At 44.6% G+C, this 15,648-nt stretch overlaps 1 protein-coding gene across 2 annotated transcripts in view; it reads left to right on the top strand.

Annotated features, from left to right (window-relative positions):
* Positions 1-15,648, top strand: part of USP24 (ubiquitin specific peptidase 24) — a 268,241-nt gene that overhangs the window by 108,253 nt on the left and 144,340 nt on the right. For both annotated transcript variants that reach the window (XM_029618249.1, XM_029618250.1), the window contains exons 25-31: positions 10,518-10,628; positions 11,818-11,916; positions 11,997-12,167; positions 13,255-13,340; positions 14,498-14,591; positions 14,911-15,069; positions 15,343-15,440. In XM_029618249.1, coding sequence (XP_029474109.1) covers positions 10,518-10,628; positions 11,818-11,916; positions 11,997-12,167; positions 13,255-13,340; positions 14,498-14,591; positions 14,911-15,069; positions 15,343-15,440 — 818 coding nt within the window. The remainder of the gene's footprint in view (positions 1-10,517; positions 10,629-11,817; positions 11,917-11,996; positions 12,168-13,254; positions 13,341-14,497; positions 14,592-14,910; positions 15,070-15,342; positions 15,441-15,648) is intronic.

Here is a 15,648-nt window from a genome sequence, read left to right on the forward strand (position 1 = left end):
ACTGCTGTGGGCAACCACTTCACTGCTCCATACCGTCATGTTAGAACCCACTATCTCAAGACTATTCGATTCATCTCCACTTACCAATGGAAGTATGCTCTTGGCTCCAGTGGTGGTTGCAGGAAGCTCATCTGGGTAGGGGTCCCCTATGAACTAGCTGGTCCTTAAGACAGACGTGAGTCTCCGGTGCTTGAGAGCTCACTGTCAGGAACTGAGGGCCCAGGTGTGTTGGACCAAGGAAGAGGCCCTCTGGATCATAAACCACGTGGAAGCTCGAGCAATCAGATTGGTGTATCAACAATTCAGGCACATACTCCAGGGTCAAACAGTCCGCGTAATTTATTTATTTATTTATTAACTTTTATTTACCGACATTCGTGAAGCACATCATGCCGGTTTACAATGAACTCAGGTGGAAAATACAGTGTAACAATAAAAAATATTAATAACAATAATAATAAATAAATAACAATTAACAATATGATGTAGGCTACTGTTGTTGCATTGTCGGACAATGCAACAACAGTAGCCTACATCAACTGCTAGGGTGGAACCAAAAGCCAGCAAGTGTCACAAGAAATAGATCTCCTTACAGAATGGGCGGAAATACATCTACAGATGATCTCAGCCTCTCACATCGTAGGAAAAGACAATGTCAGAGCAGACTTTCTAAGCAGGGAGAGTCTGGATCCAGGAGAGTGGGCTGTAGTTGGCCAAAGCCTTTCAGCTGGTAGTAGATTGCTGGGGTCTCCCATCCATCGACCTGCTGGCCGCATCTCAAGGTTCCCAGATTCTTCAATCGCAGAAGAGATCAGTTGACCCTGGGGATCGACGCTCTCATTCAGACCTGGCCAGAAGAGAAGCTGCTATACGTCTTCCCTCCATGGCCCCTCCTGGGCAGGGTCATTTGCAGAATCGCCACAGGGGATTAATCCTGCCAATAGCTCCAGATTGGCCCAGGCATCTGTGGTATGTGAAGACGTCTGGTGGAAACACCATTGTGCCTCCCACCGCACAGGGACCTGCTACAACAGGAACCAGTCCTTCACAAGGATCCGACTCGATTCTGTCTTACAGTCTGGCCCTTGAGAGGGCTTGCCTGATGAAGCGAGGATATTTGGCGGCAGTAATTGCCACCTTACTCTGCGCGCAGAAATTCTCTACATCACTAGCGTATGTGCAGGTCTGGAGAGTTTTTGAGGCCTGGTGTGAGGAACGCAGTGTTTCCCCTTGGATGGTCAAAAATCCTACTAATTCTGGAATTTTTGCAGGACGACTTGAATAAAGGTTTGACACTTAATTCCTTGAAGTACCAGGTAGCTGCTCTCTCCTGTTTCAGGGGTGTGGTAAACAGAACCCGCCTGTGGGCAGATCCGGACATGGTCCATTTTCTGAAAGGGCTGAAACACCTTCGGCCACCCTTACAGTGGCCGGTTCCCTTGTGGAATCTTAATCTAGTATTGGGGTTTTTGCAGGGTTCTCCTATTGGCCGCTGCACATTCTTTCCTTGCGTTTATTAACCCTGAAAATGGTGGCTATATTCTCGGCACATCGCATCTCTGAACTACAGGCTTTGTCGTGTCAGGAACTGTTCCTCCGGATGTCTCCAGGAGCATTACAGCTTTGTATCATTCCATCCTTCTTGCCCAAGGTAGTCTTGGAGTTTTATTTGAATCAGTCCATTTCGTTGCCACCCCTAGATAATTACAAGGACGCAGAAGAATACAACCTCCTACATTTGAATGTCAGTAGACTTTTGGTGCGGTATCTGGAAGTTTCAGAACCGGTCCAAAAGATGGACCACCTGTTTGTCCTGCCCAGTGGAAGGAAGCCGGGCGAACCAGCTTCACGGGCTACCTTAACTCGCTGGATTAAGGAAGTGGTCACAGGAGCCTATGTGGAGGCAGGAAAGCCATTACCCCTTCAGGTTAATGCTCACTCCACTAGGGCTCAGGCAATCTCATGGGCAGAAGCTAGACAGCTGTCTCCCATCAACATCTGCTGAATGGCGACGTGGTCCTCCTTACACACCTTCTCCAGTTTCTATCGTCTGGACGTTCAGGCCTGGGAGGACACAGCCTTTGCAAGGGCGGCGTTAATTGGACTGCGGGCAGCCTCCCGCCACGATTGGGAGTAGCTTTTGTACATCCCATTTGGTCCTGAGTCCAAGTCCATCTTGCTACATGCTAGGAAATGGAGAAATTACTTACCTGATAATTTAATTTTCCTTAGTGTAGACAAGATGGACTCGGCATCCCGCTTACTGCTGCCCAAGAACGCTGGCAAGGATTCACCCGTGGAGTTGCATATCAATTCCAAGAGATTACGGGTAAACCGTCATCCAGTCCCTAGATCAGGGCATCTATAATCTTATTGGAGTTCAGTGTTTGAGTACAGTTACGGTTATCCATTTTTAATCAAGTTTAATCGATTGTATGTCCATAGTGGCTTTTGAAGAGAATACTGGAGGTCACTGCAGGGGTGTATCTAGGGTGACTCCGTCGCCATCAGCTGGCAGGGAAGCATAACCCTTTGGTCCTGAATCCATCTATCTACACTAAGGAAAACGAAATTATCAAGTAAGTAATTTCTCCACTGTCATTCACTCCTCATTACAGATTGTAATTTATCCAAAGTTATTGTAAGTTTTGAATGAATATGGACTAAAAGAGACAGAGCAGTATCATGCAGCCAGCTTAAAGGTTTCGTTTGTACAAGATGACTTATTCTCAGAGACTCACCTTAAACTGTGAAGTCACAGGTAGGGGGACTTGATTAAGACAGAACTTAACTGTTATGTTTGTTGTGACATTGTAATCCACCTAGCACGACAGGTTCGCCATAGGCGGGCTAGTTATAAATAATTAAGAAATTTGAGAATCGGGTGATGGAGAGAGATCCATATTCAGAAGGGTTTGTGTGGCTGAGTTTGGTACTTAACTGGACAAACCCCTAATTTATATATTGTGGGGTGTGGGTGCCTTACATTTGGAAATGCAGTAAAGGGAGAGGTGGAATCTAAGCTGCCAGATGCCCAACCATTAAGGGGGTGGGGAGATTTGGGTGCAGAGGGCCAACATTTTCTTTTTAACTTAGGTTGGGGGGGGGGGGGTTATTATTATTTATTTATTTATTTTTTACCAGCTATATGGTGAATATAGCTGGTTAAAGTTATTCAGCTAAACTTAACCCACATAACTTTAGTCAAGTATGCTCAGCGGGATAACTTTGCCACTGGCCAGCCTGCTCAGTATGGACCTAAGTCTTTTGTTGGATCTGTTTTAAAAAGATAAGACCTGATGAAAAAAGTAAATAAGAAAAGCTATTTAAAATGTAATGATTTTTTTCTTTTGAACAAAATAGCAGGCTGTGGTGTGATTTTTGACATGGGGCATACCCAGTGCTGCAATCCCCTGGAGCAACCTGCAATTGTGGCAGTTCATTGAGGAGCTGCAAAGAGGTGGATAGCAGCCTGCTGCTGGCATCTCCCCAGGTCCAAGGTTGTTATGATCTAAATAGCTGTTTCCTGGGCATTCGGGTCGGTAAGTCTCAATCAATGGGAAGTATGCACTTCTGCCAGCAGATGGAGACAGAGCAAAAGCTGACATCTCAGCTATATAGTCCCACCCCGACATCAGCCGCCTGTATTCTCTGTTTCCAGCAAATGGTGGACATATATTTCCCTTCGGGGGATTGCCTGTGTGTAAAAAAAAAAAGAGGAGAAGAAGAAAAAAAAAAATTGGAAAGGAGATGTCTATGGTGCTCTGCTTGCCTTCTGAGGTGATACTGTGCGGTCCCTCCCTTAGAGTGCCTTCAGACTGGTAACCTTCACTGGCATGGACCTAAATTTCAATTAGCAGTTGCAGGCTGAGAGAGGCTCAGCGGTGAAGGCTGTAGCCGGGACCCATTCCTGCTCTTACCTGAGTTTAGCCCTCCCTGGCTGAAATTTTTTAACTTAAAAAAAAAAAAAAAAGTCAGTGACAGGAAAAAAAGCAGAGTCTGTTTCCTTGGCATTCGGCTGTCCAGCTCACATGTCTGAGGAGTTTGCCGAGGTGAAGAGAACATCTTGTGTGCCCAGTTTAGGCTTTGCTTCTGAGTACCCAGTTTGGGCATCCAGTAGGAGAAGCGGTCTAGACGCGTGGGCTTGGATGCATATTTTTGTGCATCTATATTAAGTGTGCTGGTACGCGTGGAAAAACTAAACGTGAGTCTTCATTGGGCTTACAACATGGTGCCCACACCGAAGAAACCTAAGCACCTATCTGTGCTGCCTGCCACATCAGAGCTATTCATCCAGAGCCTTCTTTAAGCCTCTGTCAGCGCTGCCTGGATGCTCGGGGAGATTTGCCTCCTTCCGATTTTTGCCAACGATGGTCCATCTCCTCTGTCTGAGGGAAGTGGGACCGAGGGAGACCCTGCAGGGGTGTGTGTTCCCCTGATTGGTCCACGGGCGGGCCTATGGGGCCTGGAATGGACCCGGCCTCCTTTTCCTGGGTGGAATTCTTTCAGAGATATTTCTGCAGGGCCAGTCTGCTGAAGTGAAAGTTCCTACTAAGGTAAGTCCAGGCTCTCTGAGTGCTCCTCTGCCTGTTTCCACGGTCAAACGCTGTAGCATAGTGCAGTCTGACAGAGCTCAAATGTAGATGGATCAGAATGATTTTGATGATGACGGTGGAGACTCTCTTGGTGAGGAAGGGGGTATTCTCCCAGATTTGGAGCCATTTAGAACTCTTCTACTTCTTTCAGAGAGATGAGTTGCCTGGTCTGATATTTCAAACCCTGAAGCCCCTCAGAGTAGCTGGGCTTGACTCATTGGGGACGCAGAAGGAGGATCCTATTTTGGTCACTCTGCGCAAGGCTTCTTGTTTCTTTCCCCTCTCGGATGCAATCCAGGAGTTGATTGATCTGAAATGGAGTGCTCCAGAGGCGTCCTTTAAAGGAGGATGTGTCTTAGCAGTTCTATACCCCTTGGATCTGCAGGGCAGAGAACAATTGTGTTTCCCTAAGGTGGATGCCTTGGTGTGTTCTGTCATGAAACGTACCACCATCCCTATAGAGGGAGGTGCGGTTCTGAAGGATGCTCAGGATAGGAGGATTGAAGCTATCCTGAAACAAGCCTTTGAGGCAGTGACAATGAACTTGCAAATTGCTTCTTGTTGCACCTTGGTAGCTCGGGCTACCTTGTGGCTTTGTCAAGAGTTGGGCGGCATTGGGAACGAGTTAGGACCTAAGGTAGAACCGGGGGCCGCCGCCTTGGGTGATGTGGGCTGTGACTTGCTACACACAGCCGCCAAAGGAGCTGCTTCAGTTATTGCGGCCAGGCAACAGCTGAAGCTGTGCATTTGGTCCACAGATACTATTTCAAAGTCCAATCTGAATAAGCTGCCTTTCAAAGACCCACTTTTGTTTGCCAGTGAATTGGAAAAAATGGCAAGTAAATGGGGAGAGACCCAGGTCCCGCATTTGCCAGAAGGAGTTTCTCGGGCCAGTGGCTGCTCTTGAGAATACTGGCGTTTTCAACCTTATAGGGGAGGTTCTTCCCAGAGATCCTGTCCCTTCCATGGATCTCAGTCCTTTTGCCCCCGAGGTTATTTGAACATAAGGTTTGCCATACTGGGTCAGACCAAAGGTCCATCAAGCCCAGTATCCTGTTTCCAACAGTGGCCAAGCCAGGTCACAAGTACCTGACAGGATTCCTAGGGGTAGAGAGATTCCAAGCTGCTTATCCCAAGAATAAGCAGTGGATTTCTGGAACTCTCCCTTAATGGTTTATGAACTTTTCCTCTAGGAATTTGTCCAAACCTTTTTTAAATGCAGCTATACTAATAACTTTCACCACATCCTCTGGCAACGAATTCCTGAGCTTAATTATGAGTTGAGTAAAATATATTTTCTCTTATTAGTTTTAAATATATTAACCAGTAACTTCATTGTGTGGATTCCCTGACATTTGTACTTTTCAAAAGAGTAAACAACTGATTTAATGTTTACTCGTTCCATTCCACTCATTTTTTATAGACTTCTATCATATATCCTCTCAGCTGTCTCTTCTCCAAGCTGAATATTCCTAACCTCTTTAGCCTTTCTTCATAGGGGAATTGTTCCATCCCCTTTATCATCTTGGTTGCCCTTCTCTGTACCTTTCCTAAGTCTTTTGTATCTTTCTTGAGATGTGGAGGCATTATAATAGTCTCTGTTTTATTCTCCATTCCTTTCCTAATAATCCTAGGTATCTTTTTGATGATGGACTCGGGAGGCAGAGCCCCTCAATCTTCCCAATGAAGGTTTGCGGGCTCACTTGGTGGTGCAGGAGATAGGTAGTCATCCATCAAGGTTTTATCACAGGTGGGCTCAGATTACTTCGGATGAATGGGTTCTTGAAGTGGTTCGGAATGGCTATGCTCTAGAATTTCTTAGCATTCCTCCAGATGCCTTCATTTTCTCTCCATGCAACTCCCGTCAGAAGAGGGTAGAAGTGGAAGCAACGTTAAACAGCTGTTGATTCTGAAATCAGTGATTCCCGTTCCTGAATCACAGCAAAATGCAGGCCGATATTCCATTTATTTTGTCGTGCCCAAGAAGGAAGGGTCATTTCAGCCCATACTGGATCTCAAGGGCCTCAGCCCTAATTAGCGGATCCGAAGACGGACCGCCAACGAAAGTATGTGAAAAAAACGCCAGTTTGGGAATATTTTATCAACAATTTTCGAGGCTCTACATTGAAGGATTTAGAAGACTTGACCCCTGAAGCAGGACCTGGTTGGTCCAAAACGTGATCACATCAGGACTTTATCTCTCATCCCGGTTTGAGCTAAGTATTGCAATTAATTGCGTGAGATTTTATGCCAGACAAAAGCTTTTTGTGGCTTTGTTTGAACTTATAGATTTACTTTCCCGTGGCAATATTTTTTTGAAAAACAAAAAACTACATAATTATTAATAAAGCAATGTGACCTCTCCTATGTTGGGTCTGATTGTCATACAGATCCAGTTGGTAGTGGTCCTACATAATTTTTCTAATACAAATTTCATTTATGTGGCGTGTTGAAATTTAAAAATTGACCTGGAAATTTTGTTATATTACTTTGTAAGAGCAGTTTACAGCCATCTCAGTCCCTGGAGTATCTTGGGGTTCGATTCGATACAAGGCAGGGCAATATGTTTCTGCTGGAGTCTCAGATCTATTCAATGCTGCAAGTCCAATTCATGCGGAACTCTGTTCGTCCGACCATGTGTTCTTATCTACCGGTACTGGGGTTGATGGCTGCAACATTAGAAGTGGTTTCCTGGGCAAGGACACATATGTGCCTTGCTTTACCGATGGAGTCTGCAGTCGTAGAATTATGCAGTGAGACTGTTAGAGGTGAAATCCCATTTAAATTGGTGGTTACAAGTGGACCCTCTCATGAAGGGAATTTCCTTGCTGATGCTGGATTGGTTGGTACTCATGACAGATGCGAGCATCCGGGGCTGGGTGGCTCACTGTCAGGAGTTAGTGGTACAAGGTCACTGGAAGTCCTTGTGGCAGTGAAACATTAACAGACTGGAGGCATAAGCAGTTCACCGAGTGGCTAGAGGATCGGGTGGTCCGGATAATGTCCAACAATGTGACAACGATGGCTTACATCAATCATCGGTGAAACCAAGAGTCAACAGGTGTCTGAGGAAATAGATGCGCTCATGATATGGGCAGTGCAGCATCTCCTAAGCATATTCACCTCTCACATTGTCAGAAAGGAAAATATCAGAGCCATTTTCCTCAGCAGGAGAAACTTGGACCCAGGAGAATGGGAGCTGGTGGACAAGGCCTTTCAGCGCCTGGTGGCTGCTGTGGCCTACTGGATCTAGATCTGTTGGTGAACTTCAACAACATGAAAGTTCCATGCATCTTCAGTCGCAGGTGAGACCCAAAAGCGATGGGCATAGAAGCTCTCATTCAGGAGAGGCCGCTTTTCACCCTGCTGTTTGCATTCCCACCTTAGCCTTTGATAGGTAGACTAGTCCGAAGATTGCAAGTCGAACCAACACTATCCTTTTAGTGGCTCCAGATTGGGTTAAAAGGCTGTGGTATGCCGATCTCCAGAGACTTCTGGTGGGCAGTCCCTTCCAGCTACCATTTCAGAAGGATCCATTATGTCAGGGGCCTATTCTGCACGAGGATCTGGGTCAGTTGTCTTACGGTTTGATCATTGAAAGGGCTCGGCTCTTGAAGTGCGGTTATTCACCTTCTGTAATTTCCACTCTTCTTCACGCCCTGAAATTTTCTACTTCTCTATCTTACATTAGTTTGGATGGTCTTTGAGGCCTGGTGTTCTGAGGGAGGTACTCAACTGCTCAAACTGGATATTCCTTTGATTTTGGAATTTTTACAGGATGGTTTGTTTAAGAGTTTGGCCTTTAATACCTTGAAGGTTCAAATTGTGGCACTAGTTGTTATGGGGAAGAGTCAACAGAGGATCTTTTGTCTTCCCATCCGGACGTGTCCCGTTTCTTGCGGGGAGTTAAACATCTTCACCACCTGTTACGGCTTCCAGTGTCTTTGTGGGATATTTATTTATTTTTTATTTTTTTATTTAAAACATTTTATATACCGGCATTCGTTGTGGACATCATGTCTGTTTACAGTCAACAAGTTAAGTTAGGAAAATTACATTTTAACAGGGAGGTTCAAACTGGGAGATGGGGTAACGAAAGGCAGCTAAGAAAGACAGAGTAAAAACCAACAAGGATCCTCGCGGTGAGGCGATGGAATATTTTATATATTATAATATATATAAATATATTATATATATAAATATATATATATATATATATATATATATATATATATATATATATATATATATATTATAATATATTTAAAGTGTTCGATGTAAAGTGCTTTCTAAGCACTAGTTTTATGTTTCGCTGTGAACCGATGTGATATCATTGATGAATGTCGGTATATAAAACCTTTTAAATAAATAAATAAATAAATATAACAAAAACATAGTTCCTCAATATGAAAAAAAAGAGAGTAGACATATTGTGGTCTACATTGGCACGGGTTAATGGCTTTCTATTCTGGGTAAGCTTGGGCGAATAACCATGTTTTCAATTTCTTTTTGAAGTTGTTCATGCAGGGTTCAAGGCGTATGTCAGGCGGTAGTGTGTTCCAGTGGGTGGGGCCTGCATATTAACTTAGTCCTCAAGTTCTTGGCAGATTCAACTTTTCGACCACTGCGTACTCTTTCCTTGCGGCTGCCTACTTTGAAGACAGTTTTTCTGGTAACAGTCTGTTCGGCACATCTGGTTTCTGAGCTGCAGGCACTTTCCTGCTATGAGTCTTTTCTCCGTATGACCTAGGGTGCGGATCAGCTTCAGATTGTGCCTTCCTTTTTACCCAAAGTGGTTTAGGACTTTCATTTGAATCAGTCCATTTCTCTGCCTGCCTAGGACAGGGACAGAGATGAAGCAAAGTGCTGCCTTTTGCATTCCTTGGACATCAAGCATCATTTACTGCGGGACAAGTGTGTTCGGAAGTCTGATCGCTTTTTTCTGCTCCATGGTGGAGGTAAGTAGGGATCACCAGTGATACAGGCAATGATTGTCTGCGGGGTTAAGGAGGTCATTACAGCAGCAGATTAGCCTGCATTCCACAAGGACTCAGATGGTATTGTGGGAGGAGCTTCATTTGGTCGCCTGCTGAAATTTGCTGAGCGGCGACATGGTCATCTTTACACACCTACTCCAAACATTACCGCTTGGATGTTTTGGCTAGGGGAGATTCTGCTTTTGCGCAGATGGTTTTGATTGGGCCACTGGCAGCCTCCTGCCCTTTTCGGGATTAGCTTTTGTATCCCCTCATTGGGATTGATCTACCGGAGCGCTAAGGAAGGAGAAATTTCTACTTAACTGATAATTTCCTTTCCTTTAATGAAAGGTAGGTTAATGCCAGACCCTCCCTTGACTGCTGGATTTGAATTTTGTGGTTAGCCTTTTTAGGGCGAGCAATACAGAGTATGATTCCTGCTCTTCATTGATAACTGGTAAGTGGCTTCTCTAGCTCTGTTGGCTAGATATGTTCCTTTTCGCTGAGCTTTAGTGTTCCTGTTGGTTGAGAAACACGAATGGTTACCTGTTGCTAATAATGCTCATGTTTAATCAGGTTATCCACAGTTTGGCTTTTCCAGAGAATACTGGCAGACTGATATCGGGGCGGGACTGTATAGCCATAATGTCAGGTTTTGCTCCATCTCCATCTGCTGCCAGAGGTGCATAGCCTCCTTGTTGGGATTGATCTGCCCTTCACTAAAGGAAAGGAAATTATCAGTTAAGTAGTAATTTCTCCTTGTAAGCTTTTCCCTTCCCATTTTTTAAATGAACCTTGTAAAACTTTGCCCTTTAAGCCTCCCTACACATTAGAAAATAGTGGTTAAGAGGCGCTATCGTATTGATAATACCGTTTTGTAGGTTTCTGAAAGAGACACTCTGGAAGGCAGCTTGGTGTTCATGAACCTATTGTATTTTGTTTTAAGGATCTTTATTCAGTTCCTCGTACTATTCTACCTCATGGGGCCTCCTTCCATGGACATCTTTTAACACTTAATGTCACCTATGAGTCTACCAAAGATGCCTTCACTGTAGAGGTATGTCTGACTGTGGTGTATGAATGCTTGATGATGGAGGGGAGAGGGGAGTATGGTGTGCAAGACCACATTTGTCCATTTTTTCATGAAGTTAACGGATAAGTGAAGCAACAACTGCAGATATGAATTTATGAATCTCAGACCTATGCAGAAGGGAGGGTAGACTTCATTGGAATATACCTACTGTCCCAAACACCCATCAAGTTTCTTTCTTATCAGCATTCAAAGTACTTTAAAAGCTGTACTTCAAATGGTCTCACTAGAGACTTAAACAGAGGCAATATGACGGGTGACCAACTCAGATCCTCAAAATCCACAAACAGGCAAAGTTTCAGGATATCCAAAATGGTTATGCATGCACTGTCTCCATTGTATGCAAATCTGTCTCATGCATATTCATTGTGAATATCCTAAAAACCTGGCCTGTTTGTGGCTCTCTAGGACCGGAGTTGGCCACTCCTACAATATCGCCTCCATTTCTCTGCTGTCTATCCCTGTACACCCAAGCATCCGTCTGGCTTTTACTGTCAACTTTTCTACCTGTTTGGTCACCTTAAGATCATCCTGTTCAATCACCCCAGGATCCCACTCTTGTTTCTTGCATGAATTTCGCCCCTCTAATGTACCGTTCCCTTGGGTTTCTGCAGCCCAAATGTACAACCCCTCATTTTTTAGCATTATGTTTTAGCTGCCAAATGCTAGACCATTCCTCAAGCTTCTTGCTTAATGTTTTCCACACCTACAAGGGTGTTTATACTATTGCAGATTTTGGTATCATCTGCAAAAAGGCAAACCTTTCCCGATAGCACTTCCACAGTATCTCTAATGAAAATATTGAAGAAAATGCGGTGTGCAGCAGAGACTGGGCCTCTCTCTGGTTCTCTTCAACACTTTTGTGGGCTCATCTGTGCTGCTCTCAAGTTTTCTTGAATTCTGTTACTGTTTTTTGCCTCTATCGCCACCTACGGGAGGCCATGCCATGCATCCATCATTCTTTCTATGAAGAAATATTTCTTAATGTTACTCCTTATTCTACCCCGCTTTGAACTTTTGACTGTGTTCCTTCTCTATTTAGCCATTGTAGTTCTCATGTGGAGATTTATACTATTATAACCTGCACCGTGAACCATTTTCATAGGACTTATGCTATTATTATGTATACACAGATCAAGGTTCCTTTCTTTTGCAGGCTCATAGCAATGAGACAGTCGGAAGCATCAGGTGGAAGATATCAAAGCAATTGAACTGTCCTGTGGATAATATACAGATATTTGCAAATGATAGCCTGGTAGGTTGGACAGAAACAATTTTCTGGGTTTTTTTTTAAAGTTTTGCTTCCTAAATTAACTGAAGGACACATTGTTGCAGCTGACAGTAAATAAAGACCAGAAGCTGCTTCATCAGTTGGGTTTCTCCGATGACCAAGCACTTACGGTGAAGACTTCGGGAAGTGGCACACCCTCGAGCAGTTCTGCTGATTCGTCAGGCAGCGCTGGCAGCAGCAGCGGCATCTTTAGCTCCTCGTATGCCATGGAACAGGTGAGGACTTCACCACTGCAGCAGACTTCTGTCTTTTGTGAAAGAAATTAGTGCAAGTCGTAAATTAAGGACAGCCACATATAATGACCTAAAAGTTAAGATGATAAAGCCAGTAATTAGGTAAATAAAAGAATGAAGAACAGGGTGATATGCAGCATATTAAGATTCTAAGCTTATGGCTTTTTCTGATTCTTTAAAACCTTGGCTAAATCGAGATCCTGTTCAGTCCAGACTCATGGGTTTTGTCTCCCTGCCAGCAGATGGAGACAGAGAAAAAAGTTTCACTGGCACTGCCATTTAACCTAGTGTGCCCCCTGCAGTCCCTCGGTATTTCTCTGTCTCAAGCAGATGGTAGCAGTCTGGAGTATCAAAAAAAAAAAGAGAAGAATGAGGATAGTTTATCCAGTTTTTCATCCCAGGGGGTTTTTAGGTCCTGGTGGGGACATCCCCCCTGGTTCGAGGTGGACAAGTAGGGGGTTGGTGACCCTTGAAAGCGACTCGATCCGGTAATCCGCTGGAGGTGTACAGCTGGTGATAAAGTTCCCTCATCCTCCAAGAGATGATATCAGATTGCTGTGATAGCTCTGCACGTCACAAGCTCGGCTGAGTTCAGGAAAGTATTTTTGCCTGCACGCTGGGGGACAGTAAAGTTTGTTTAAAAAAAAAAAGACAAGCAGCAAAACTTTGAAAGGGACGCACTGACTCCGCTCGTTGCAGGAATCACGGCGGTCTCGGTCTCCGGCAGCCGGGCGCAGAGCTATCCACCTCATTTTCTCTTGGGGGGGGGGGGGGGCTAGGGCAGAGGTGAGCGCAGCGGCTACAAGCCACCACGTGGTGAGCATGACGCACGGCAAGAACCGCGTCCCTTGTGGGGAGTCGTGGGCAGACTTATGAGAGAGCTGCTTGCCCTCTGTACTGGCACTGTGCGGCGCTGCATGTTACAGAATAGAAAGCAAAAATAATGAAGGGCTTCTCTTGTTCTGTGCCAGCTTGAGGAGTATGTTCTGTGGCCAGGCTGGAACTGATAATAGTCCAGCTTCTCAAAAGAGAACCAAAACCAAACCTAAAATGTCTGTTTCTTCCTCAGGAGAAGTCCTTACCTGGAGTAGTGATGGCTCTCGTCTGTAATGTGTTTGATATGCTGTACCAGCTTGCCAACCTGGAGGAGCCAAGGTAACGAGGAGAGGTTTTTTGTTATTTTTCCTTATTGTGTGGGAAGGGTCTCGTGAGGCCTGAATGCTCAATAGGACGATGCATCTTTGCTTACAGCATCACTTCCCTGAGCACACTGGAATGTTTGAGACCGTGAACTTGGGGGGGATGCTTGACTCTCTGTTACAGGATCTTCAAGAGACACCGTGACAGAGGGTCTTCTGCTAACCATATGGAGGGGTGGCAGTTGGAAGGCTGCTGGCTATGGATGGATATCCCACAATGTTTTTACGGGCTCCTGCAGCAACCCCCCACCAAAGCTTCATTTTGCTTGAATGGAGTCCCGGCAGAGGTGGCCTGGGATGCCCACCCAGCACTGCAGAGTGCTGCCAGTTTACAGTGGCCGGTACTGTGCCCTTATGCGGCAATAGACAACGCTAAGAATTTCGTGATGATGAAGCTGTCATTTTTCTCTTATTTAAAAGATGATGATATCCTAACTGTATGTATAGCTTTTTTTTTTTTGAAAGGTCTTAATCATGGTAACATGCAAAAAAAAAATGTAGAACTCGCAGTCCATGACCTTCAAAGAAAAAAAAAAAAAAATCAAACATTTGTAGAAGACAGCAGCTTGGCTGAGATTCTTGTAGCAGCTTTTAATTGTAATGACTGCTTTCCTGAGGCTTCCCGTAACTGTATGATAGTGTCTTCGTGTCCGATTCAAGAAAGATTTGAAGGACTCGGGGGGGGTTTCCTCCCAAAAGGCTCCTTAAGCAACCTGACTTAATTACAGGGCACCAGGAAGCCACATAAACTAACACAAAGGGCCTTGCACTACAGGAAGACCGGAAGACTGAACTCCATAGCATCACTTGCTTCTCATAAGCACATCAGAAACCTTGGCAGGCAGAGGGACTTCCCACGGACTCTAGATATCTGGATCAGAAGGCCTGGAATATTTAGCCAGTCTAGTCATTAAATAGGCTGAATGCTCCTGTGTTTTATTAAAAAAAAAAAAGAACCAAAGAGCTAATTGTATTTGTAATTTTATTGCTTAATAAATGATTATTTTAACTACATTTCAGTTTTCTTATGGTTTTTGAGGGAAAAAGCAGATAAGGCCAGAAACATTTCCGATCCATAGTTCATGCGCGATATTTCTGTTTGCAAACTTCCAGGATAACTGTTAGAGTACGTAAACTTCTGCTCCTGGTTCCAACTGACCCGGCTGTTCAGGAAGCTCTCGATCAACTGGATTCTCTAGGGCGAAAGGTAGGGATTTCTTAGGCTGTTCATTATTTTAACTCCCCCCCCCCCCCCCCCCCCCCCCAGATCCTTATTGTGCCACTCTCCTGTATTTTCATTTGCACCAACAAACAAATGGGAAAATGCTGTTGACGGTCTTTGGTGAAGGAAACAACACTTTTTTTAGTTGGCTAGAGTTCTTGTTTCGAAATGTGATTTAGGGCCCAAGTCCTTAAAACTTTTCTCCCTTTGTACCTATGGGAAAATAACCTTGATGAATTAGAATATGGTGAATGAGAGATATATATAATACTGATCCTGAAACTGATTTGCATATTTCATGTAGAAGACCCTGCTATCAGAATCTCAAGGAGCCCAGTCATCAAAATCCCCGTCTCTCTCCTCCAAGCAGCAGCACCAGCCAAGTGCTACTTCTATTTTAGAAAGTCTGTTTCGGTCATCTGCTCCGGGCATGTCCACTTTCAGAGTGCTCTATAACCTGGAGGTAAGAAAACTGCCCTGGATACCTGGGCAATGTTAGCAGAGACGCCTTCTTGGCATGTATCTTACGATCTGTAGCAGTACTTCTGGGCAGGTTGAAATGCCATTTTAGTTTGTTCGAGAGCATGCTGCTGTGCTTGTGTGCCAGTAATCTGATGTCACATTGTAGTAAAAAATAGATTTCAAGCTGACTAGATTTGTTTGGGTCCCATGATTTACAGGTACTGGGGAAGTGTTTAATTTTTTTCATCTTATAATGTCGTCTTGGGTTCCACAGGTTCTGAGCTCTAAACTTATGCCGACCGCTGATGACGAAATGGCGAGGAATTGTGCCAAATCCTTCTGTGAAAACTTTCTCAAGGCTGGAGGCTTGAGGTCAGAGTCTATGGCATCTTCATTGCAGGGCTGTGCTTTCCGCACGCAGTGAACCTGAGCTTTGAAAAAGTGATCTGGTGAATTTCCTAAATCGGGAAGGTTGCTCACGCATGGTGTGGCTCAGGCAGACACAATGGCGGGCTTGTCATCGGAAAGCAATCAAAATGTCTTGTTTCCATCCAGATATACTGAGATGCTGCAGTAGTTG

The sequence above is a fragment of the Rhinatrema bivittatum genome, chromosome 10 (assembly GCF_901001135.1).
Source record: "Rhinatrema bivittatum chromosome 10, aRhiBiv1.1, whole genome shotgun sequence".
Classification (NCBI taxonomy): Eukaryota; Metazoa; Chordata; class Amphibia; order Gymnophiona; family Rhinatrematidae; genus Rhinatrema; species Rhinatrema bivittatum.